The 24,924-nt window shown below is 37.6% G+C and overlaps 1 protein-coding gene across 2 annotated transcripts in view; it reads right to left on the bottom strand.

The window, feature by feature from the left end:
* negr1 (neuronal growth regulator 1) overlaps positions 1-24,924 on the bottom strand; it is a 154,316-nt gene that overhangs the window by 71,500 nt on the left and 57,892 nt on the right. For both annotated transcript variants that reach the window (XM_086089000.1, XM_086089001.1), the window contains exon 3: positions 14,132-14,257. In XM_086089000.1, the coding sequence (XP_085945126.1) occupies positions 14,132-14,257 (126 nt within the window). The remainder of the gene's footprint in view (positions 1-14,131; positions 14,258-24,924) is intronic.

Genomic DNA, 24,924 nt, shown 5'->3' on the forward strand with positions numbered 1-24,924 from the left:
CAACAAGGGCAAAGTAATAATGTGCCATCTTCCTGTTCTGGTCGTAGGACTTATGAATAGGAGGAGTTGGTTACAATTGCTCCTGGGTGTGTAGGCACGGCACGTACGGCCGCACTTGTCCCACACGCTCCATTCATGCAAACACTCCCTGTCCTGCCTCTTTTTTTGTTCCGCCTTCCCGACAACCAGTGCAGAGGCGGAGAGCAAATTTATCAGGTAATCACAGCGTGACTGTTGTGAAAGACAAAAAAGTCACGTAGTTTGAGCCTGGCATAAGAGAACAATAGTCAGCACCAACTGACAGCTGGAAGGCCCATTGGGACAGGTGACTCCTGTGTGATGGGAGTCACGGCTGGTTAATCACTATTCTAGGATTGGGGTGGGGCAACAATAGGACTTTTTGTCTGGTGAGTGTGCATTTCTTTCAACCTAACAAACCCAAATAGTACAAATAGTGTCATAAGTGGGACGGTCTGACATGAAGACATACATGTAATTAGTTTGAAGGATCCTTAGGACAGGTGATCCCTGTGCAGTAGATCACACCCACTTTTTTTATATTGATGCACCGCCAAACATGTATTTAATATAAAGCCCAGTATTGACGTCAGAGCGGTCCGCACATCCCAACTGGCCAACTACACATCCACTCTATAAACTATTTTTTAATTTAGTGCGCAGATGGAAATAAGACAAGTCTCAGGAAAAATCCACGCTTCCATGGTTTGAAGCCAGCATCAATTGCCCGTAAATCTTGCCTCTTTGGTGTTTCCATGTGTAGTCACGGTTTACGCGTGGTGGGTGTGTTAGAGATCTGGACGGGAGAATATAAAAAAGGACAAAGAATATGGCCCTAAGTGAACTACATTCCGACTGTTACAACCTAGATGCGCCGTGGGGCCATAAAGCTGCCGTAAAAGCGGCTGAGCCGAAATAAATACATTTAGCACTAACCCCAAAAGCTTATGCATGAATTTAATTGACAGAGATGAAAACAATGGACATTTAATTAGTTTTGCAAACAGAAAATATTGTTTCAGTTAATTATGATTTTTTTAAGCACATTTTTAAATTGTTATTTGTTAATGTAAATGAACAACATGAAAATGCTTTGGAACCTTTCTAAAAAGAGATGACTCACTGTCATTTCATAGTGCACGTGCGTATTTTTGTGATTTATGTGTTCTAGCAATTGCTATGCTTGTGTAGTTTAGACTCCAAGGACATTGTTCTATTATTTGTGTATTTTTTTCCCGCTGTCAGCTCCATCCACCACTTTGATTATAATTTATACTTGTACGAGTATTAATGTCAACCAATTGCCATTGTTTTTGTTTATAACTGTATTTTTGTTGAGTCTGCTTAGATTCAAATCTATGACTACATTAATATTCACTTGCTCAAGCCGGTTATAATAAATAACACATACCTAAACTACAGACCAACTTTTTTAGCAGTAGAAATAATTGCTTTGTGATGCGTCTTTTCTCAAAATATCTTGAATTTATGTAACAAGCTAATTTTTTTCATTGCGCTCTGGTGACTTTTTATCTACTAAATATGTGTGCTCAACTTGAAACTGGGGGCACTATCAATAATTAGCTTTCCATTTTCTTGCACAGTTGCCGTGGCAACATTTGAGTTCAAAGCCTCAGCGAAGACAGTAGTGGCTATTAGCTACACAATAAAAGCAAAAAAAAAAGAAGAAGAACATTTTAAAATAAACCGGTACTGGATGAGGCAAAAAAATCGCCCTTCTAATATAAAAGGAGACACAAGGGGGAATATAAAAGAACATTGGTTTAATTGCAAGTGGACGAGCTTTGCAGAAGACCAGAGACAGCATGAATTGTTCATGTCAGTTTGGGGCCTCTAAACATGTAGCAGGCAAGCTGTTCTTCCCAATGAAAACTACTTTGCCCTGAGCTAGTACGCAACATTATCTTACTACTTCTACGAAGACACGCTATTGTAACATATTCAGAATGTGGCTTGCCGTTGTCTTGCTGAAAAACATGTTGCTTGGATGGCGGTATACAGTATGTTGCTCCAAAAACCTGTATGTACCTTTAAGTATTAATGGTGCCTTCACTAATGTGCAAGTTATCATAATATGGGAAATTACCCCCCTAATATCATAGACGCTGGCTTTTGAACACTAATAGCAATTTGATCAGTTATTTTCAACTTTTGGCCCGGAGGACACGACAACCTTAATTTCCAAAAAGCACCATTAAATATGGACTCGTCAGACCACAGCACACTCATCCACTTTGCGTCAATCCATCTCAGATGAGCTCGGGACCCAGAGATGCACTACACAGGAATAATGGAAAATGCATCACTTATATGTAGCCCATCTTTTGAATTAAGATATAGTGTAAAAAAAAAAAGGAAAAAAAAGGAACAAATAAAACCAACGATCTTCTAGTCTAAAAATGGCATAACCTCTTTGCTGTAAGAAAACAGGTCTGACTTTACTCTTATGCATACATGCATTAATACAAATAAAGGCCTGCCTCATGCAAACTAAATGCCTTGTTCTTTCTGCAGTTCTGCAAGTAAATGCCCACATCCACATTGAGGGAAAAACATACAGAAATATAAATTGTGATAACTGGTGGCCTATTGTTCATGTTACATGTTTATTTGATGATGAGAATTCAGCTAAAACATAACTCAGCATTGGCAGGTAATTTCAATTTTTAGTTGAATACTCATACCCTCATTCCGTGAGCAGAAAATCAAGGCTGAAAAAAAATTAACAAGGTAGCCAGACGATGATCACAACAGGTGGCTTGCAGACAAACTTGACATTCACATAATAGAGCCTCTTTTATTCCACATGATGTGCATTCAGATTCCAATCTTTGTAATAAAGATGGCTGCCATAGTGATATTTAGCAGAATATGCAGACATCTTCAAATTCTCCAAACCTCAAAACTCTTAACCAAACAGTCCAGTCAGTCAAAGTTGTTTTTAGAAAACAGAAAACGACCAAGATATACGGCTCCTTGCTTTATTTGTTATTTGTTAGTTATGATACATGGACATATGTGGAACAGCTTTTGCTGCATACACTCCAATTTCATCCTACATGCATCTTATAATATAACACCTCTCTAATAAACTATAATACACATTTCAGAAAATTTTATTTTGCTGCAAATTCCATGCATCGCACCCTCAGCGGTTGAAAAACAGAGTTGACCTGTACAATGGCCCGAGTACGTCACTGTAATGTGGAATTGTGAAACAGAGTGTGTGGAAATCCGCAGTGTACGCTTGTGTCTTTTACCAGGGCAATAAAATCAAAGGAATGGACCCACGATGCTGACTATGCCTGATACGTCCAATAACATTTTCCAAGAAGCTCAATCAAATGCAGGTGATTTCACATGGGGACTTTTTGAGAGGGTTCAAAGCAAAAGCCATCACTCTTTATTTGCCACTGGAGTTGCTTAGATAAACTGAGCTACCATGCAATAAATAATAATTAGACACTATTTGAATAGTTTAGTTGAGAGCATTGTAGTTGTAGTAAAATAAAGTACTGTTGGTTCATTTTAAACCTCAGCCAGGCACTCGTTTAAACAGCAGTTCTCAACATGTGCCTTGAGAATTTTCCCCTAGAGTTAGCGTAAAATAACAAGAAGTGCTTCTCTAGTCTTTCTGGTATGTGTCAGTAAAAGATTCCCAATTGGAATGAAGTTTTAAATGTTTCCTACAAAAATTGCCACGTTCTCTTGCCTTTCCCCGAATCCTCAATTATATTGTATATAATTTATACAATTAAACTATTATCCATAATCTCTGTCAGGAAAACATCTGAGCCTATCAGCGATACCCCCAGGGAGTTTTAAAGTTAGAAAAAAAATATGATTATGAAATGTGGGGATATTAAAATGACTTTAAAACACATCATTAAATGTAATGACCTAGCATGCAGACATAAATAAATATGCAGTATCTATATTAATTAGCTCAACGATTCCTTAATTGAATGCAAAAGAAGGGGAATGACACAAAAATGTCCACATTATACTTTGTTGAATTTTTGCCTCTTACAACACCAGCTCTGATTGCAACTTAAATACAATTTTCTACATGCTTGTGTGTTACTGTGTATATACAAGTCCATAAATAAGTGCCCTGTCCAAGTATTGTGGCAGCATATTTTAAATCAACTAAAGATCGCCGTGGCGCCTCGTGCATAAATATGTAAAACATGCACTTATCATTCCAACAGCAGGGATAGCTGCAAATATTTTAAGTGTCCATTGTATAATTATTTATCCTGTTATCAAACAAATGGAACACAGTTGTGCACAGATCTTTCGCATCAGGATGTTTTACTGGTAATCGCTTGCTTCTTTGTGTGCTGCTGTGCATTCTTGTGCGCGGAACAAGTGCAGCGTACCACCCGTTGTGCACCTTATGGTCAAAATAATGCGCCTGTTAAATAACAGGAAAATACTGCAACATTGGCTTTTGACCAGTATTTCTTAGTTAATGGCAGAAAGAAATCCCATAAAAATAAACAGGGTAGTTAGAGTACAACATAAGTGGCTGTTTGGGGTGAAACGAGTCTGAGTAATTTGAGTACCTCTTAACTTGGCTGTTTATTTGGTGTGCACCATCGGGAAGACAGGCCAAGTCAGCCGCAACAATTGTCATATGCATTACGGAAACATGCCGCCGACTTCAAAATAAAGGTCTATCAAGTAACATTGGTGAACAATTTGAAAACAAAATCTGTTGAGTCGGATGTTATGCTGATTAAAACTAAGATAGGCATGCTGATTTCCAAAGTCCCAAATTGCAGTCAACTTGTTTTTTATTGCACGTCAAGTTTATCTTCACAGCTTACCCTCTAGATAAGCAAAATTCCATTAATTAGCTGTAGCTTCCAGAGAAGACGTGCATTGTTTGAGGGTATAGATATAGCTAGCTAGCTATACTCCCGTGATAGACATGGTCAAACTTGCAAGTGCAATAACTTGCAATTGTGTCTAACAGCAGCTCAGTTCTTATATAGTGGAAGAGGGGCAACTCATGTTAGCAGCTCAAGTGAATCGCTGGTCACCATATTAGCCTTGCCAAAAAAGTCAGGAAAACCGAAATGGTAAAAAAGTCAGTCTTTGCAAATGTTTTAAGCAATCTCTCTTCAATTCTGCACTGTAAAAACCAAAACAAAACATAAAACTGTAAAATAACAGAATTTTACTCTTTTTTTTTTTTTACAATTATTTTCTGAATTTTATTTTTTTACAAAAATAAACTCTGATTTTACATGTCAAATGTAAAATAACATGAAATCCCTGTAACTGTTGAAACACACAATATTTCTGTTCTTTTACAAAAAAAACTCCATTAGAAATACATATATTGATTGTTAAAATATGTTCACAAATGTATCGTAATTTGACAAATATGTGTCTGTTATTTAATGAAATAAAATGTAAAATTCTTCCTTTAAAACCTAAAAAAAAGAAAGAGAGAGAAAAAAACATTTATATTTACTGAGAAATGAACAGTAAAAATAAATTTCTTTGTGAATTGACTTTTTTTTTTGTGAAAATAACTGCAATTTCTGTAATGAACTAGATAGTAGCATTTATTGTGTCCCGGCGGCCGGAAAATTACCGTTTTTATACAAGAAAGTAATTTTCTGTTACTTCACTTTTTTTTTCTGGCGCCCCAGCTGCCGGAAATTACGCACTTTTTTTTTTCTGATTTGTTGTTTTTTTGTTTTTCGTGTTTAGGCCATGTGTAGATATTAGATTGACGTGGCCCCAGAGCCTAAAATGTGATTGGGCAAAAATAAAAAATAAATAGCATCCACATACAAGTAATGGAAGCAGTGTAGTCAGATGTACGCTACAAAACTAAGATAATAAACGATTGGGAATAAATTAATAGAATTCCATGGAACAAACAAAGATTTTAAGTTGTAAATAAATGTGTGTTTTTTTCTGATAGTGTTTAGGCCACCAGAGAAGAAGATCTTACTGGCCCATCACTGAGGAAGTTAATAATAAAGATACACTGAGCTACGAGTACATACAGCTCTATCCGACACCACTGCCAAGCACAAGTCAATCAAGCTCAGCACATTGCAGGTAGGTACAGTGGAGCAGTGGAAGCATGGCTGCCCACTGAGGAATTTTGATTATGATTGGCGAGGGCATTGCAGAGATATGTCTTAATCCTCGTTTCTATGTCTTGACTGCCAAATTAATTTTCACAGTCAAATTTATTTCGCTGAGCTGTAATAAAGATATCCACAGTCCCACAGCACTATGATTGAATAAATGTTGTAGGATGTCATGCAAAACATAGAGGCAAAATAAAACAAGAAAAGTGTACCAAGGTTCGGCTTAACTGTCACAAATAACACATTGCATACTGATGATGCTTAAATCAATTTATGATTGGATTTTTTTTCTACCTCTTACACCTGGACACATTTTTAAAATTATTTCTAGGGCATCCACTAACATGATTGTGCGTCTTGATTAATAATTGTATGTGAAATTGAGTTTCATTATTCTGCCTAGGCAGCAAACAATGTTTTGATTGATTACGGCTCCAAATACTTGAGAAGGGCAAAAAGTCGCTGAACAAGAGTCTCAGACTTAATATATTTATTTGGGACACATTATCATATGTGAAGTACAAGGACTTGACAAATGAGCAAACTAAATAGCGATAATGGTACCTCTTAAAAAAGAAAACATGCCAAAGGAATACACAAAAATTAAAAATAAGTCTTCACGGTTGTAATAAAGCAACAGAGGACCTTCTGTGTGTGACACCATGCAGACATATTTTCAAGAGTCACTCCAAACAAAATTAAAGAAATCATAGCAAGGATAATCTGAAATTCAGTGTCGACACTGGCACAGTAAGCAATTTCCCACATTGTGAAGTGGAGCTGTACACATCCTCTAGGGCTGCAATGCACAGATAGCACAGGCGTCGCTGAGGAATCCATTACACCGCCGAGGACACCCCCGAAAAAACACTTTTAAAATCCTTTTAACTCTTGAAAGGGGAGCATAGCCCACACTGCTACACTGGCTTGAGGTGCCTTCTGGCCTTCACACATGGTGTGGGCCAGAAGGTATTTTAAGGAAACTGTTGTGTAACCTGGTTGACCGTGTGATGTAGCCTGAATCCTGAATGGGAGTGTGCCAAAAGAGCATGAAGCCATGTCTGATTGCATGTGCATCACACCAATGACCTGTAAAACTGCCTCTGAGTTATTGTATAGAACATGTTCAATCAGAATGTTCCGTGCGCAGGGAGGTACAGGTCTCCGTCGTGGGTTTAAAAGGCATGGGAGATGTATACTTTCAAAAAGGAAAGGGTGATAAAGGAAAAATATATCTAGCACTATGATTTGTGTCTTAGTTCACTGTTAAATAATTTGCTTTAATGACACTTTCAATAGAAATTATTTGGATTTCATAAAACAGTAAACAGTAGGACTGATACAGTTGAGATGATTAAACATAATACACAAAACTGATTGTTATAAAACTTTGTAGGCGTGTGATTTTGTTGTTTTTGTTTTGAAGAACTCGTAAACTACAGTTATGAGGAGCTAATTAAAGATGCAGACACTGTTGTGCTCCTGGTTTCTGTTGTTGTTTTTTTGGGTGATCGCTGGTGGGCGGAGCCAGCTGACGCACACCTGCAGGCAATCGCAATCAAGAGTGGATTTAAGACCACCAGCGGCCTTAAGGAGATGTTCGATTATTGCACTTTGCTTACTGCCATTCCGAACTCCATTTGTTGATTAATAATTGTTCAAAAGTTCCTAGTTCCATAGTACCTACATGTTTTGTTTTTTTCATGTTTAGATGAGCACTGTGTTTTAGTTGTTATTCAACGGGTTGCATAGAGATTCCTTTCTGCTGCGGCTCCGTCCACCAGCGTGTCCATAGTATTGTATTTAAATGCAATAGCTAACGCGTGACGTGCCTTTTGCAATCATTGCTTTCGGTTAGGGCTGCAGCTATCAAATATATATTCCTACTGAAAATTCTATTGACTAATCGAGTATTTGGATAAAAATAAAAACTATACGTTTTTACTTGGTCAAAGAAAATACATAAGGGAAAATAACCCATTTCACTTTATGAACGAGTAAGTGGTTTTCATTTTTAGATATTTAATATGATTTACATGTTTAATTCTAGGCGGCACGGTGAAATACTGGTTAGCACGTCCGCTTCCCAGTGCAGAGGACGTGAGATCGAATCCGGGCTTCGGCCTTCCTGGGTTGAGTTTGCATGTTCTCCCCGTGCTTGCGTGGGTTTTCTCCGGGCACTCTGGTTTCCTCCCACATTCCAAAGACATGCATGTCTGGTTAATTGAACACTCCAAATTGTCCGTAGGTGTGATTGTGAGCGTGGGTGGTTGTTCGTCTCTGTGTGCCCTGCGATTGGCTGTCAACCAGTTCAGGGTGTACCCCGCCTACTGCCTGAAGCCAGCTGGGATAGGCTCCAGCGCCCCCGCGACCCTTGTGAGGACAAGCGGTTAAGAAAATGGATGGATGAAGGTTTAATTCTAGCCGTAGCTTCAAAAGTACTGTGTATCCACCATTCTTACATGTAGAATAGAGGAAGGAACCAGATTTACTGAACTGTGTTTTTTTTCACTGCTTAATGAAAAGGACTCTAATTAGATCAGTGGTTTGATTACAATCCTGAATGTGCTCTACTTTGGCATTGCTTAGGCTGGGAACACACGTAAAGACAATCAGGGTGTTTTCGTCCCTATTTTTTGCCCTTTCCTAACCAAGGATGTTAAAAGCCTGGCTATCTTAAATCTTACAAGATTGCCCTGTAAGATTATCCTTTGGTCTGAGGTGTGGATATGTCATATTTAAGGGTCCGAAAAAATGGTCAGGGCAGACAATCTTGAATATTAAATGTGCGCAATATTTATGAGCAAAAATGTGTGTGGGGAAAGCCATCAATTGTCATGTGGATGGAATGTGGCCAATCACGGATACAGCAGTGTATAAGCCACACTATGTCCTTTATACAGGTGCTCGTCAAAAAAATTTGAATATCCTCAAAACGTTGAACAATTTCTGTGATTCCATTCAAAAAGTCAAACTTTCAGAGATTAGAGATTCAGGGCCCACAATTTACAGTAAGTGATTTCAAGTATGTATTTGTTTATTTTTACATTATTTGGGCTTCCTGCTTAAAAACAACAACATGAAAACAGGATGTCAAAAAAAAAATTTTTTTTTGAAGAAATCACTATGCATACTTCCCAGTGTTTTGTATGGGAAAAAAAAGATGGATTGATGAAAGTTGGTTGGATTCCTTTTGCCTTAACAACTGCCTCGATGCGCCGTGGCATTGCCTGGGGGTTGCTTGCTTTCTGTCAGCTCTTTGTTTTTGGGTCTGGTGGCCCTCATTTTCCTCTTGATAGTACTTTATTACAAGAGGAAAACAAGGGCCATAATACAGTACTTTCAAGAGGAAAATGAGGGCCACCAGACCCCAAAACAAAGAGCTGACAGCAAGCATCAAGAAAGCCTGGGCTTCCAGGACGCCCAGGCAATGCCACAGCATATCGAGGCAGTGATTAAGGCAAAGGAAATCCAACCAACTATTAAAGATTGACATATCACTTTGAAAATGCCATCCATCCATCCATCAAAACAATGGGAAGTATGCATGGTAATTTCTTCACATTATTCAAAATTTTTGACATCCTGTTTTCATGGGTTTTATAAACTAGAAGCCCAAATAATAAATAAACAAACAAATAAATACTTGAAATCACTTAAGTTGTGGATCCTGAATCAATCATCTATGAAAGTTTGACTTTTTGAATGGAATTATGGAAATTGTTAAACTTTTTGATGATATTAAACATTTTTGACAAGCACCTGTATATACCGTATATGTGTGTGTTCACCCGATTTTCCAAAACAAGGCTTTTCTTGGCAACGTCACCATTTTTACAATGCTCTTGCCTGTGGTCGTCTTCGCAAACGCTCGGGTAACATCTTCACATGTGCGAGTTTCTATTCTTCATTTTGTAGAACTCCCACGCGACCACGCAAGATTTGTGCCTCGGAGGACGGACTCGCTTCGTAATCGATGGTGGGACAGAATCTTGTGTGAAGTGGTCTGTGTTATTATTCGAGCAGACTACACACACTATTGACTAACTATTAAATGCCTGATTTTCTGTCCATACTTAGTGCCTGTCACATTAAAAATCTTTTAAGATTTGAAAATCCTTACTTGTGAACCAGGCTATAGTTCAGCATTAGGATTCAAGCATGAACCCATGTAGTTTGTTCGGACAAGGCATCTCTTGTGGGTGATGTGTAACACTATATCCAGAGTAATGTCAGATATATCAAGAGTTCCCCATCAGCTACTGTCACCCATATGGCATCTAACAATATCTGTCAACACAAGCAATGGCATCAGTCACTGTACAGTGGCCATGTCAAGGTTGACTGTATCGCTGACTGTCAGTGCAGTTGTCCCATCGGGTACTTGATGGGACAACTGGCCCACTGGCATTACCAAGTGACATGTCTGTGGAGTGGATGTTTTAGCAGAGGAAACAAAGAGGTGATGTTTTGGATTGTAAATGTAAGTGGGTGTGGCATGGCAGACCAAGGAATAATCCTACTGTATGTATTTAAACATCCACAAAATAGAGTGTGAATGTCTTCCTTATCCCTCAATCGGGTAGCATTCTTATTTTAGTAATGTCCATTGAAGCTACGCTCAGGAATAAATATCTATGACATTTTAAATCTCAAAGATCTTTTGAGCAGCAATTCAGCAACACCAAAATGTGTTTAATAGGTTACCACACTCAAAGCCAAGCACTCTGTAGTCCATCCAGCTCTTTTAGGCTTTCAGCATATTGTAAATAGGTATGTCAAGTGCTAGATTTATCATGCGAGAGTGGCTTCTGGGAATCTTACCAATGTACTTCTTCTAATGGCGTTTCTCATTGATATTCATCTTTAATTTAACCCTACAAGTTGATTTGAAACATTTAAACACAGAAACCCAAAATATCAACTCCATGTTTAGAAAAGATAGCATTAGCTATGAAATTGTTTACAACTGCCAGATGGGCCAAATCCCCAAATACATGAAGCTCAAGAAGAAATATTCACATCATTCTCATGTTCTTCTGTTTATTCTGTCAGGGTCAGTGGTGAGCTGGAGCCTATCCCAACTAACTTTGGACAAGTGGCCCTGTACACCCTGGGCATGGCCACAGTTGATTGTAGTGAATATACCGACTCGCATTTGCACTCACATCCTCATATAAGAGCAATTTATAGTCTCCAAGTGAGCTAACATGCATGGTTTTGGAATGTGGGAGGAAGCAAAAGTACTAGGAGATTACCCACAGGCCTAAGCCGAGATTCGAATCCCCTCAAATGTTTGAGAATTGGATTGTCAAGAATGGTTAATTAAGCTGTTACACAGAAGGCTGTGATTCTTCCAGACATATTCTGGCACCGTTGTTCTTCTGTTCAGCATTTAACGACCATGCTTTGTCTCTTGAAAACAAAAAAAAACAAAAAAACACTGTGCATCTCTGTTACAGAAAGAAAATACATTCATTTTTAAAAGAACAATCATCTCTTCATAAATAGTTTATGATCACAATTCAGTGAATGCTCAAAACGTATTAGAATGTCAAATGGCAGTCATGTAGAGGAGCGAAAAAAATGCAAACTCTAAATAATCGCAAGGGGAATATGAATTTGACAGTCAGTCAGGCCAATTTATCATTCTGTCAAACTTCACTGAATGGTGCAGCAGAACTATCTAGAGTGTGAAACAAAGCCGCTTCCACCGATAATGGTTCAGTGTTGAAGCCAGAAAATAATGCCAGCCACATGTCGACATATTTGTTACTGTAAAAAGGCCTTTCAGCAGCTTTCACTTGTAAAAGATACAAATGGCCAAAGCACCTTCAGTTCTGTGTTGATGACCAAGACCTTTGCTACTATAACGTGACATGTGTGATAGAAATTATCACAATAGACAAGCGGATAGATTTATCCTTCAAATTGACACGCCAACAGTGACAAGTAGTTCAACTTGTAGCACAGATCTGACACTTTTTCCAACTGGCACTCGTACCTAAGACGAATATTTCCTTAGACGCTGCTTGCATATTAAAGTTTCCTATATGAATTTCCCAAAGAAAAGTAGTCTGCATCGCCAAAGGATTTTATGGCATTCCAGTAAAAGGACATTAGCCTATTACAACCTTTGAGTAGTCCCACATCCTTTGGACAAATCGACCCAGCTACAATAGTCAACTGAAACATCCAATGGCTAATGGCTTCGTTTCTGATGTGCTTGGAGACAGCCTGTAATTACATTCAGGCCTGCACCCTTTCATTCGACCAGCATATCATTTTCTTTTTCCGGCAGACTTCAAAGTGTGGACACTTCAAAGCATGATGAGTGACTGCCACTCGGACTCCGAGGACGGCTCTTTTGATCATCTTCCGAAAACTCCAACACAATCAGCCAGGCGCGCCACGGAGGAGGATTTGACAGGCAAAAGATAAATGCGGTCCTCCTCACAGCTAACAGATAGGCACGGCCGGCTGTAATCCGTTAATATGAAAATTAGAGAGGAGAAGTGTAGGTGAATTGGAAGTCTATTGAGGGCCTTGCAGTTACAATTCCAATGTTTTATTTCTAAATTGAAGGAATTAATGTGATACCGAAAAAAAAAAATCCCAATTGTCCAAATACCCAATGTTATAGCACTGTAGTTTCAGTCTTGAACATAACTTGCACTTCTAAAAAGTAAACTCCACATTTTTCAAAATAATATATTTGCCTTTTCTCTTGGCCTTTCTCTTTGTGAAAACAGACATACAGTCGTGATCAAAAGTTTACATACACTTGTAAAGAACACAATGTTATGGCTCTCCTGTGCTCCCAGTTACTTTTATAACGCTGATTATTATTATTATTATTATTATAATTGGAACGGATACATTCTTGTCACAAAAAAAAGATTCAAGAATGTCTTCTTTTATGACTTTATTATGTATCTGTTCCAATGACTCTATCAGAGAAAAATCAAGAGTTATAGAAATAACTGGAAGAGAGCCATGACATCATGTTCTTTACAAGTGTATGTACACTTTTGATCACAACTGTAAGTTGCCCATATTTGACACAAACTGAGTTTAAAGGTCATTTTCAATTCAAGCATGCCTCCAGAAATGTCAGCGCAGTTTCCTTAGGGATTATTTTTGCATTTTCATAGGAGGAGAGGCATTGAAACTTTCCGTGGGTTATCCTCACTCACTACAGTCAGCCTGCAATTTTGATTGTAGGTTGAAGTTTTTGATAATGATTCAATGATCATGAAATTCCTTTTGGCCTTTAAAGGAATGTTTTTATTTATTTATTTATTGTATACTACTTGGAGATCAAAGCAGATGAACGTTCTCTCTGGCACAGTGATAAGGAAAAAAGCTCAGAGGTTGGAAATGTACTGTAGTCATAACTATGGTTGATACAAAATATTACGATACATTGCATCACTATTGTTAGCACTCTCTGCAGGTTTTCATTTACTGTATGCTTGATGTGATATGTAAGACGGCTGTTTCTCCTAGTTTTTCATTCTTTGCCCCTAAACTAGCTTGTCGTCTCCCCCTGTTGAGTAGAAGCACCTGTGGCTAAAGCAAAACTGTCTCAGGGTATTTACTTTTCGGACCTGGATTCCCCAACCTTGATAATAAGAGAAGAGTGTTTTTTTTCCTTCTTCTTTTTTTTGTGTGTATTGTGTTTGTCTTTGCTAGACTCGCCTTTCTGCATGATGCATCGCGCTCAATTATTTTTACATCTACTGCCATCCCCGCCCCTTCACTCATGGATCCAGCCGACCACATAACCCACATCTTTTATTTCAGCCCACCTCCCCCTTCTCGATGCACAACACAACGAGCAGCCATCTCTCAGTCTTTCACCTATTGATCCCAAGCATGCTTCCTCATTTCCTCTGTAGGTGCATCCATCCAAATAGCCGTAGATCCACCCATTCATTAGCATGAGTATGCGTGAGGTGACATGAACTTACCTAATGGGGTTATGTGTCTCCAGGAAATGGCTGGCTCAGGTTTCCCGCTGGCCGTACAGATGAGCGACACATTGCTGCCCTCGTTTACTGTGATGTCAGAAGAAATGTCGTATATCTTGGGAGGAACTGTTAGAAAGAGGAAAGAAATTAAGATGTAAAATGTATGAAATATATTATGCGATCGTACATTTGAGGAAGGAAACACAGAGGTAGTTGTTCTGGGTTATTGAATGAGGTTGATGATATAATAATTGAGTGTTTACTTTCATGAAGGCACTCAACCACCCACTCGCAAGAATGAATGTATATAATGAATATAACTTGTTATCATGATGGGCAGTTCCGTGACTGAATCCTTAGTGCTGAATATGAATCAATTCATTAATTTTGTATTGTATTGCATTTGTATTGATTGTACTGCTTATACAAAATAAAGGATGAAAGCATTTATATTTATGGCATATACGATACAGTTGATTATGTACAACATTCTAATTAACTATAACATCACAACGTTGAATATGCCTGATTGAAGTACACAATACACGAAAGAGGATCTATGCAAATATCTGTCGTACATTCATCCATCCGATGAATATATCATGCGTGTTGTCAGTTTTACTTATATTGTTTTACAAAAATGTACATGATGTGGGAATAAAATAATTCCAGTCATAACAGAGTATTGGGTTCCATCCACAAAAAGCATGTAACACCACAAAATTCCAATATTTTTTTCAAATTCTGTTACCATGTTCCCATGCAATAAAATACTGTACTTTGGTTAAAGTATAAAAGTGAAACGTCAAAGATCAGGTGCAAGAAATTCTGAAGGCAACTCATTAGAGTGCACACAGCATTAACTTTCTAATAGAACTGGTGCTGATCCAGTTAGGTTAGTTTGTTCTCATGATTATAATAAAGAACAACTTTGTAATATCAGTAAAACGTGTATTAAGTGTTAATGAATCACGCTGTATCAAAGTACGTTATATTAGTATTAAAGGGGAATTTGTCATACAAGTTGTTAGTGTTTTAAACGCACTGCACCTTGACAAGAATAGAATATCAGAGACTATAGAGACAGAAGGTGTGACCAAATGGTTTTGGTCTCACCTCACCACTCACTGGATTTGTAATTCATTGGGCTTTCTTTAGTGTTAAGCAATAAGTCACACTAGCAATGTAGCAATTGTGGCTAAGAACAGCTTGTTAACCATGCACATTTATAGGGGCGTCTCATTTTACTGCAGCCCAAATTCTGTTAATAGTCCCACTTTTTTTTTTATTTTAGAAACAACTTTGTTATTATTTTGAGTCACTGAATCGCATAGAAAAGCCCAAAGCTATAAAAACAATGATGGTGTGTGAAAAATGTTGTATCCCATAATATGATTAGCTGTTGATTTATTCTTGGTTATTTTTGGGTTTATTGAATTGCAGTATACATCGCTTATCTTTTATTTTGTGTTTGTTGTCTCCTTAAGCTTAAGTGATGACGCCCCCCCCCCCCCCCACACACACACGTTATTGTTTGTACAAAGGTATTTCTTAAATAAAAACAAAACAAAACAAACATGCTTGTGATGCTGCACAGCATCGTAAGTTCTAAGAACAGCTGCAGCAATGTTTGACCCTTTCAAAACAAACACCTGACACTTCCGGTTAGCGACGTCACCACTTTGGTGATGTTAAACGTGTGTGACAAGTGTTTCTATTTATTTGTTTTTGAAATGAAAAGAAAGGGAAAAAACGTGAAAAGAAGGAGTGAGGGGGAAAAACATTCTTATGGGTGTGGCTAGTGATGGCAAAATGAAGCTTCATGAAGCATTTGCGATATTTTTTGACTCCTCTAGATGGCACTCATGATTCAAAGATGCAATGCAAATGTAATCCATTTTCATTGCACTTGCCTTTATCTTTAAACCAAGAGCACCATCTAGAGGAGTCAAAAATATCGCAAATGCTTCATGAAGCTTCATTTTGCCATCACTAGGTGTGGCTTTTGTTCGAGACTCAAAGGGGCCGGAGGGAAGAGTGAAGTGATGTAACATTTAGAGCTGTCAAACAATTCATGTTTTTAATCAGATTAATCACATTTTAGAATTTTAATTAATCACAATTAATTGCTTAATTAAAAAGGCATTTTTTTATCAACATTTAAATGATGCGTTAATTTTTTCGACATTTAATTTTATGAGGATGTCTTCAAAAATGTTTATCCACTGCACACGCTCATCTTTCTCTTTTTCAAATCAGTTAATTATTTGCATAATTTAAAACGGAATAAAATTACCCCAATAGTTTGACATGAAATATTCTAAATGTCATACAGCAACATTTATTAAATGCTTTACTTTAACGCATGTAGTTATGTTTATTGCTCAAACACAACCTCAGCTAAAGGATCATCTGTAGTCAAAATTAATAGTGTGATTAATCTGTGTTAATACATGATTAATGCGATAATGCTTTGTGATTAATTAATTAGTTAACGCTTTAACTTTGATAGTACTAGTTGCATTCAAATCTTGCTAGCAGGTAGAAACCTCCAAGCTCAGCTTTTAATTACTCAAAAACTGATTATGCTGGATCTAGTTGAGATCCAATAAAAGATGGACCCCGAGGTCATACAGTTATTTGGAACGAGACCTACATTTTGGGGAAATACGCTTTTGAAGTTGTGCAAAACCTCAGCGTTTGAAGAGCATTCATGCGAGATGTCTTGCAAGAATCAAAGGACTGACAAACTGCAAGTTTTTTCTTCTTTTTTTCCACAGAGTTTATTCAGGAACATCCTCAATGGTAACCATTGCTAAATCAGATCAAATCAGATCTCAACCTCCATCTAATAATTGACAGTGTTGACGTTAGCGGCTCTGCTGTGTTCATCATCAAGTAAGAGTTATCGGTGTTCTAAATCCAGACTGTGCTTGTATAGTGTAAGATAAAAAAGGAGACCTTCAAAACACTGAGTTTACAGACATCTGTTCATTTGTTTTTGTGAGACAATGTACAGCCCAACAACAATGTTTAATATTTTACAGGCCTGCAAGTGCTTAGAACCTGAGTTCAACCCACTTCAAAAATGTTCAGCAGGATTAGTAGTTTGTCAAAATGACATTTACAAGAACAAAATCAGATTTAATATGCCGTATACTGCACTGTAAAAACTGAGATACAGGCAGAGGCTCTAAAGTCTAAACCAAGCGCTTATGGTGATAATAAAAAATAATAATACAAGAGAAGTGAAGAATTTTCATCAATTGTCATCAAATCATGATTGTCAAGGTTCTGAGCGGTTGGAGGTTTTATCAACTTAGAATTAGAATCAAGACATGGCATTTGAGCAAATTTAAATAAGCTGTGTGTGGACAAAAAGCCCACTTTTTCTTTTTTTTCTTCTTTTTTAAATCTCTTAGTGAGCCGTAGCAGTCGACTGTGCTGTAAAGTATTCCACCATTAAAAACCTCCTTGAAGCTTGCTAAAAGATAATCCAATGTGAAGATGACTCAACACTTTTCACAGACTTCCCCTTTCAATAAAAACACAACACATGCTTGGAGCCTTGAGATTGCTTTTTGGACAAACCTTCTGGATGACTCATCATTAAAATAATCAATACGTGGAGCCATAATGGTTCAGGGGATGTGGGGCAGTATAAAACATAACATCAAAGTTTCTAGCCTATCTTTGCACAAATTATCAGCAGTGACCTTTTTTTGTGGAATAAGCAACAGATTCAGATCAAAGTGAGATGAAATTGCACGTGGACATTTGGTGGGAATGGACCTGTGTTGATTCTTGGTTATTACTCGTCAGACTCTTGTATTTACTTACTGTGGGACGCGGCTGTTGACACATGGCTTCTATGTTTGAGTACAAAATGGAAAATGTTGTAGTTATCTACTGATGCTATCACTTCTTTGAGAGGACTACTTGGTTTTTAACACACACTGATGAAGAGTGCTCAACCTCCTGGCTATGACGGCATCTCAGTTAATTTTGTTTGGTTTAGTTTGTGCCAACAAAAAGGATACAATGTCCCAGAAACATCAAACCACTTTTGGAATTGGGTCAATTAGGAATACACTTCTGAATTAGGACTTTTCCCAATACTTCTTATTTAAAAAAAAAATTATATATATATATATATATATATATATATATATATATATATATATATATATATATATATATATATATATATATATATATATATATAAATCTCCTTACCATAAAATCCCATCATTAACAACACACACGTGTAGGCCTATAATGCGTTGTACTTGTGTATAATAAATTTCACAGACTTCAGGTATCCTTAATTATTAGATTAGGTTAGATTTTATTACATGGTCTAGTTAATGATTTAAAGTGTTGCTAATATACTGTATACCAGTTTTAAAAAAATGTACATGATAGGTATTTTTAATAAATATGCTAAAAAAAAAAACATATTAGATTCAGGGTTTCTCCGGATGGAACAAAATGTTTAGGACTGATTATTAGGTGACATTACATTTGGAAAAATATGTGGTATGGCAGCAGATCGCTGTATTGGAGGGCCTGAGGACTTTTATATTTTGTATTTTTTATATATAATATTTTGTACAGCATTTTGTTTCTTATCTTCAAATGATGTACATGATTGGTGTTTCTTATGTAGAGCATTAATGCTTAGTGAAAAAAATTTGGGATCCTGTATGATGGGGTAGGCATTTATAAGCTCTTGCTTCAGCCTACTCATTTTGGGCTTCAATACAATGTATTAACTACTGTATACAAATGTTTGTCTTAAGCGTATCATGGCCAAATAAACTAAACTAAACTTAACTAAACTCAATTAAAATAAGTTCAGTTTTAAAATTATGGTATTTTCCCATACTTATGATTAAGATTTGTTTAAGAGTCGTGTTTTCGAAATCCTGTTTTTGCACTGTACGTTCTTTTAATTTGAGTAATTGTAGTAAAAAAAAATTAAAAATACAAATAAATCTTTACTTTGCTTTTAAATCTCTTAAACTCTGTAAGTACTGATGATGTAAAATGTAATGTAAGTAATGTGCATATTGAGTTACGTTGTGTATGATATGTGCTATAAATTAGTGTTTTTTTTTTTTTAAGAGTGTTATTCATAGGATTTAACAGTATTTTCCATTTACATGTTTCTTTTGACTCAGGTTGAGGGATGCCACTAAAATGGCAAATCTGCTTCATGTAAAATTGCCATGAGAGAAACAGCAAAGGTGTTAAAACTAAAGCCCCTATCCCACTGAACTGCGAACATCGCTGCGAATGTTAAATTAGCAAAATATGAGGTTGCCGTCTCTGTCATTTTGTGACATATCTGCGACGTGTTTGCGATGTAAAAGCGACATTTGAGACACAAATTTACCTAAAATGTTAGTCAAATTGACCCATACAACAGATTAAAAATATTATTTCTTGTTTGCTTATTAGAAGATGCACATTACATTTTTGTTGAGTCAGTCATGGCCGTGACACGTTTACGTTTATTTTTGATTTATTTCCTGGTCTAATTTTGTGCTATAAAAATGAGTATGGTGTCATCAAGTATTTTGCCATAAATTAGATATCACTCAGTCAGGCTTTTTCATATTCTTCCTTGGAGAAAGAAAAAGTGGAAAATATATTTGTAAAAGTGACTCATGGACCGGAGTGCGACATTATGGTGGCATTATGAACGAATGAAAACCGAGACTGATTGTCCCCCAAATTTATATGTAGTACATGTGCAGATATATGTTAATCGTAGTCTAAAAATATTAGAATGAAGCTCGCAATAATTTGGATAATATTTAAGATGGAAGCGCTGTCGCACATTCAAGCCTAATAACAATAAAAATAATAACAATAATAATAATAAGAAGAAGAAGAAGAAGAAGAAGAAGAAGAAGAAGAGCAAATGTGCATGTTGGAGAAACAATGGATTCAAACATGTTCAAAATTGTATTTTACAATGGCGGCAACTACAAATAACTCCGAACACAAATGTGACATGTTCCGACTAATTCCAAACCCTGTCAAACTCTGGCGTTCGGCAACGTTCGCATCTCAGTGGGATAGGGGCTTAAGGAAACATATTTAGACAACAAATAGTGCAGTGCAGTGTGCTGACTTTACCTGTTGAAACACATCTTCAAAACACCGTAGTCTGAAGTATTTTTAAATGACATTTTTTAGCTTTATATTTAATTAATTTCTTTGTAATATAAAGCACACAACTGAGACTGACTACAGGGGTATATTAAAAATGTGATGCTTTGGATCAAATATTTTGGGAGTAGGCTTTACGCTGGAAACGCAAGAAAATGTGCACCACACAGAACAAAAAATAAGTTGTAGATCTGTTAATGTTAATACCTTTTAAAACAAAATATAAAACAGTAATTCTTTACACCACAAAATCCCAATCACTTCTAGAATAAAATATTTTATTCATGCTCGTACAATATCTTTAGAGTGATATTTCACAATAAACAATAGGACAATCTAACCCTTCTCCTCCGCCTGCATTTGTTTTCTTAGCATGCTAATTCATTAACACAATGATTGTCATGTTTTCCCATTCTCCTCTAATTTCCCCTCCTCTAGCCCTGTGGGAGGTGCATAGAGCGAGGTGCCAAAGCTGATCCAGGCAGCATCTCCTCTCTCTCCTGTCAGACACAGCGGGTGAAAAAAATAAGCATCTAATGATGCCACCTTGAATTACAGAAATGCTTACAGCTGCACTATCAAAATGCACGGGTATTCTTCTGGAGCTGCAACGAGAAAGACACACAACTGAGCTCCTCTCTGAATTCTGATAGGCCCCACTATGCCGACTTTCGCCACCAAATATAACACACCATTACTGACTAAACAAACTGACATCCAGTTTTCCAATTAGAGTGCTGAGGAGAGCACTGGCCACTTGCTGTAATTGACCTCGGTGTAGAGTTGTTATTCACATTCTGAACCAAAACAATAAAGAGAGTTTATCTATAGCTGTCATTGGTGCTTATCCCTGCTAAACATAATGGAGTATAATGGTTTTGCTAAAAATGCAACACAAACTGGTCTGAGTGGAGATCATTTTCAAATCAACAAGATGAAGCACTAAAATAGTAGTTCTGGGAGAGATTTGAGTTTTATGTTTAAGACAAGCTAATTAGATATTGCTCCAAGGCTTTGTTTAATCAGACATTGATCTATATGAATAATAACATACCTGTAAACTATACCACTGTGTAGGTTGTAAAATACACCTCAGTAATGAGACAGCTATTCCTAAAGGTTTTCACTACCAACACTGAAGCACAGAGGAACAACTTCTAATTTGTTAATTAGGTGGCACATGCTGAAAGTAAACATACACATTGACAGATTATGTTACACCAAGGGATTAGATATATTTGTAGGCACGGCTTACTGGTACTTCTTTCATTCAAGGTAAAACAAAGAGAACTGTTAATGTTTGCCACAGGTTCGGGCTGTTGTGGTTGTGGACCCAAGTGCAGGGAGGCACAGGAGCCAATGCAGAAATGCATAATGTACTCCAAACAAAATATATTTATTGTCCAAAAATAAAACAAAAGGCAAATAAGGCATATGGAATAAAACTTGCTTAAATAAAACCAAAACTGGGAATGAACTCTCAAACGGGAACATGTTAGGAACACCAACAGAAGCAGCAAATACAATGAAGACATACGTAAACCAGGGAACTAAATACAAGCAAACTGACGAGACAACGAACACCTTGACAAGATATGAGGGGCTGAGGGAGCTGATTGGAAAACACAAGGGACCGGGGCTGACGAGAAAAGTGACACGGAGAACATGACAAAACTAAATCAAATCAAAATCCACAGATCAAGGCAACATATATAATATAATGTGCATTTTATGTTCAGTATTCTTTTAAGTAAGCAGTAGACTACAGTAAACAGTTTTTGAATTTTCATAGTCAAAAGTTGGCATTCGTATAAGTTACCATAAAGGTATAACTTTAAAGGTACAGTAGTTACATTTGTCTACTGGCTAATCACCAAGGGATTGGTGTAATTTAATAGCTAATTGTTTACTTATTTTTTTATTTGGCAGGTGATGGGTATGTTAACCAATTAGTAAATGAATTGATCAAAATAATATGAATAGAGTTTACCCAGGCTTAGGGATGCACGGTTAGCCAGTACTAATTTGGTATTGGGGTACTGCGTCATTTAAAACTATACTATACTGCGTTTTGTTTCGCCGCCGCTCGCCAAGTGACCTTATCAAGACTCGTAACTAGTCCGAGGAGTTAGCATATAGCAAACAAGTAGCAGCATATCGTCGCGGCGTGGGCCGCTTCCCGCCCGGTGCGTGCGTGTGTGCGCGTGCGTGTGTGTTAGAGTGAGTGCGGCGGAGGGGGGGGACAAAACAAGTAGCAGCGTGGTTTGACCCACGCATGCGCAACAAGAGAAGAAGGAGCCCATGAAGCAGGAAATAGCATATTGCAAATAAAACGTGCGGAGGTAGACAAAAAGCAGGAGACCATGATACAAATGATGGCTGAAGAAAATGCACAAGGCGAAGCATAATGCAGACGCACCGGTCTATAGACGATGTTCTAAAACCTGCCAGGCAAAAGGCGGAAACACCTCCAACATCACAAAACATTTAAAAGACAAGCACCCTGACCTGCATAAGCAGCTCAAAGATCGACAGGTATGCCTTCCATACTTTCTGGTTGATAACCTGCTACTTTTACCCCGTAGTTATGAATGACTATAATGACTGGCTGCATGGGAAGCGTAACGGCAAAGGACTACCAGTTGACCTTTCATAAAATCTCACGGGACACACCACGCAAATACACTACGAAACTTTGTCTGGTGATTAGCTCAGTAGTAGAGCAACGTCCGTGACCCGACTAATACATTTAAGCTACACTCTAAAAATGGATTGGTTAAAAAAAGACTATCAATCTAGTAGGTTAAGCTCATATTGACTTGATTAACAGAATAGATTGGTCAGACATTGACCATTCCGCGCGGTTACAGGCATACCAATTTTTTGGGTTAGTCAAACAACCAATGAAATTGGTTACAATAGAAAGTAAATCTTGATAGAACACTTGGAAATATATTTATTGTATCAATTGATTGTATTCTAGATGTATTTATTATTATAAGTGATTACAATATATTATAATAGTTTAAAATGGAAATGTGTGTCACTGTGTCTAGGTAGCTCACTGGGTGTGACCAGCTCAGTGGCCTCGTGAAAAAGTATCTCCCCTGAGACTGGGAGGTTGTGAGTTCAATCCCTGGCCAGGTCAGAATAAAGACTATAAAAATGGGATCCGTTTACCTACCTGCTTGACACTCAGCATTAAGTGTTGGAATTGGGGTGTTAGATCCTCAAATGATTCCTTGGGCGTGGGCCCCACTGCTGCTTACCACTCCGTTAGGGGGTGGGTCAAATGCAGAGAAAGAATTTCGCCCCACTTGGGTGGGTGTTACAATAAGTGGTACTTTTTTTCGGGAATCCTGCGGGTCACGGGATTCCTGAAAAAATGTCAGTTTCTAACACAGATTAACCAATATCTTGGTCAGAATGACCAACTTGTATCAGTTGGCCCAATCACCAATATATATTGGTTGAAAACACCTAGCATTCTCGAGTGGTTGTTTTAACCAAAGGATCTGTCGGGCACATAACTACCAGCTAGATTGGTCAAATGTAACCTTTTTTGGGGGTCAATTTGACCAATCTGTTCTTACGGTGTAGACTTCAATGCTCATTCTCAATCTCTCTCTCTCTCTCTCTCTCTCTCTCTCTCTCTCTCTCTCTCTCTCTCTCTCTCTCTCTCTCTCTCTCTCTGCTGCAGCTACTGCTGCTCCATTTCAAGAATGAAAAAAGTATAATGATGATCTTGGAAATATGACGAGGATGACAAAAAAAAATCCAGATTCATGAATCTCTGCGTAGCCTTACGCATGAAGCTGAAGCCAAGAAAATTCATTTTTCGTGCATCTCAATCAATGCAGAAATGTTCTCTGTACTCTCCACTAAATATGCAAATTAGTAGTGATGGGAAAATGAAGCTTCATGAAGCACTTGCGATACTTTTTGACTCCTCAAGATGGCACTCATGATTCAAAGATGCAATGCAAATGTAATCCATTTTCATTGCACTTGCCTTTATCTTAAAACCAAGAGCACCATCTAGAGGAGTCAAAAAATATCGCAAATGCTTCATGAAGCTTCATTTTGCCATCACTACAAATTAGTATAAAAAAAATATGCCTGCAAGTGGGAATAATCACTTTACATGTTCAAATGATCAGATTATTAAACCATGAGTTACCAATGAAAAAAGACAAATGTCACAAAATGTGAGCCGGAGATGCTGGTAATCGAAGTTGAGACCCAAAAAACTGTTATTTTTGGCACGCAGTCCTCTGGGGTCAACACATTCTAAGCAGGTGTTGAGCTGCCAAAGCACCCTGGACTTTTAGCTCAGCATTCAGCGCTATGCGCTTCCAAACTTGAGGCTTGAATTTGATTCCTAAATTGGGTGGACAACGCAATAGTAAAAACGCCCCCTACCCCCACCGACAAAAAAAAAGGGGGAAAAAAGCCCAGCATCATCTCTATCACTCAGAAAATGTTTCTAAAGCAAGAAAAACGTGTACACCAGCCAAGTAGTTGCCATGGAGCGCACATTCCCACGCTCATTTCACCCTTAATACATCTGAAAGTGAGCATGGAAAGCGGTGAAACGCCAGGTTTTTGTGCGT

The sequence above is a fragment of the Leptonotus elevatus genome, chromosome 11 (genome assembly GCF_054856555.1).
Source record: "Leptonotus elevatus isolate MCC_2025b chromosome 11, RoL_Lele_1.0, whole genome shotgun sequence".
In the NCBI taxonomy this organism is placed as follows: Eukaryota; Metazoa; Chordata; class Actinopteri; order Syngnathiformes; family Syngnathidae; genus Leptonotus; species Leptonotus elevatus.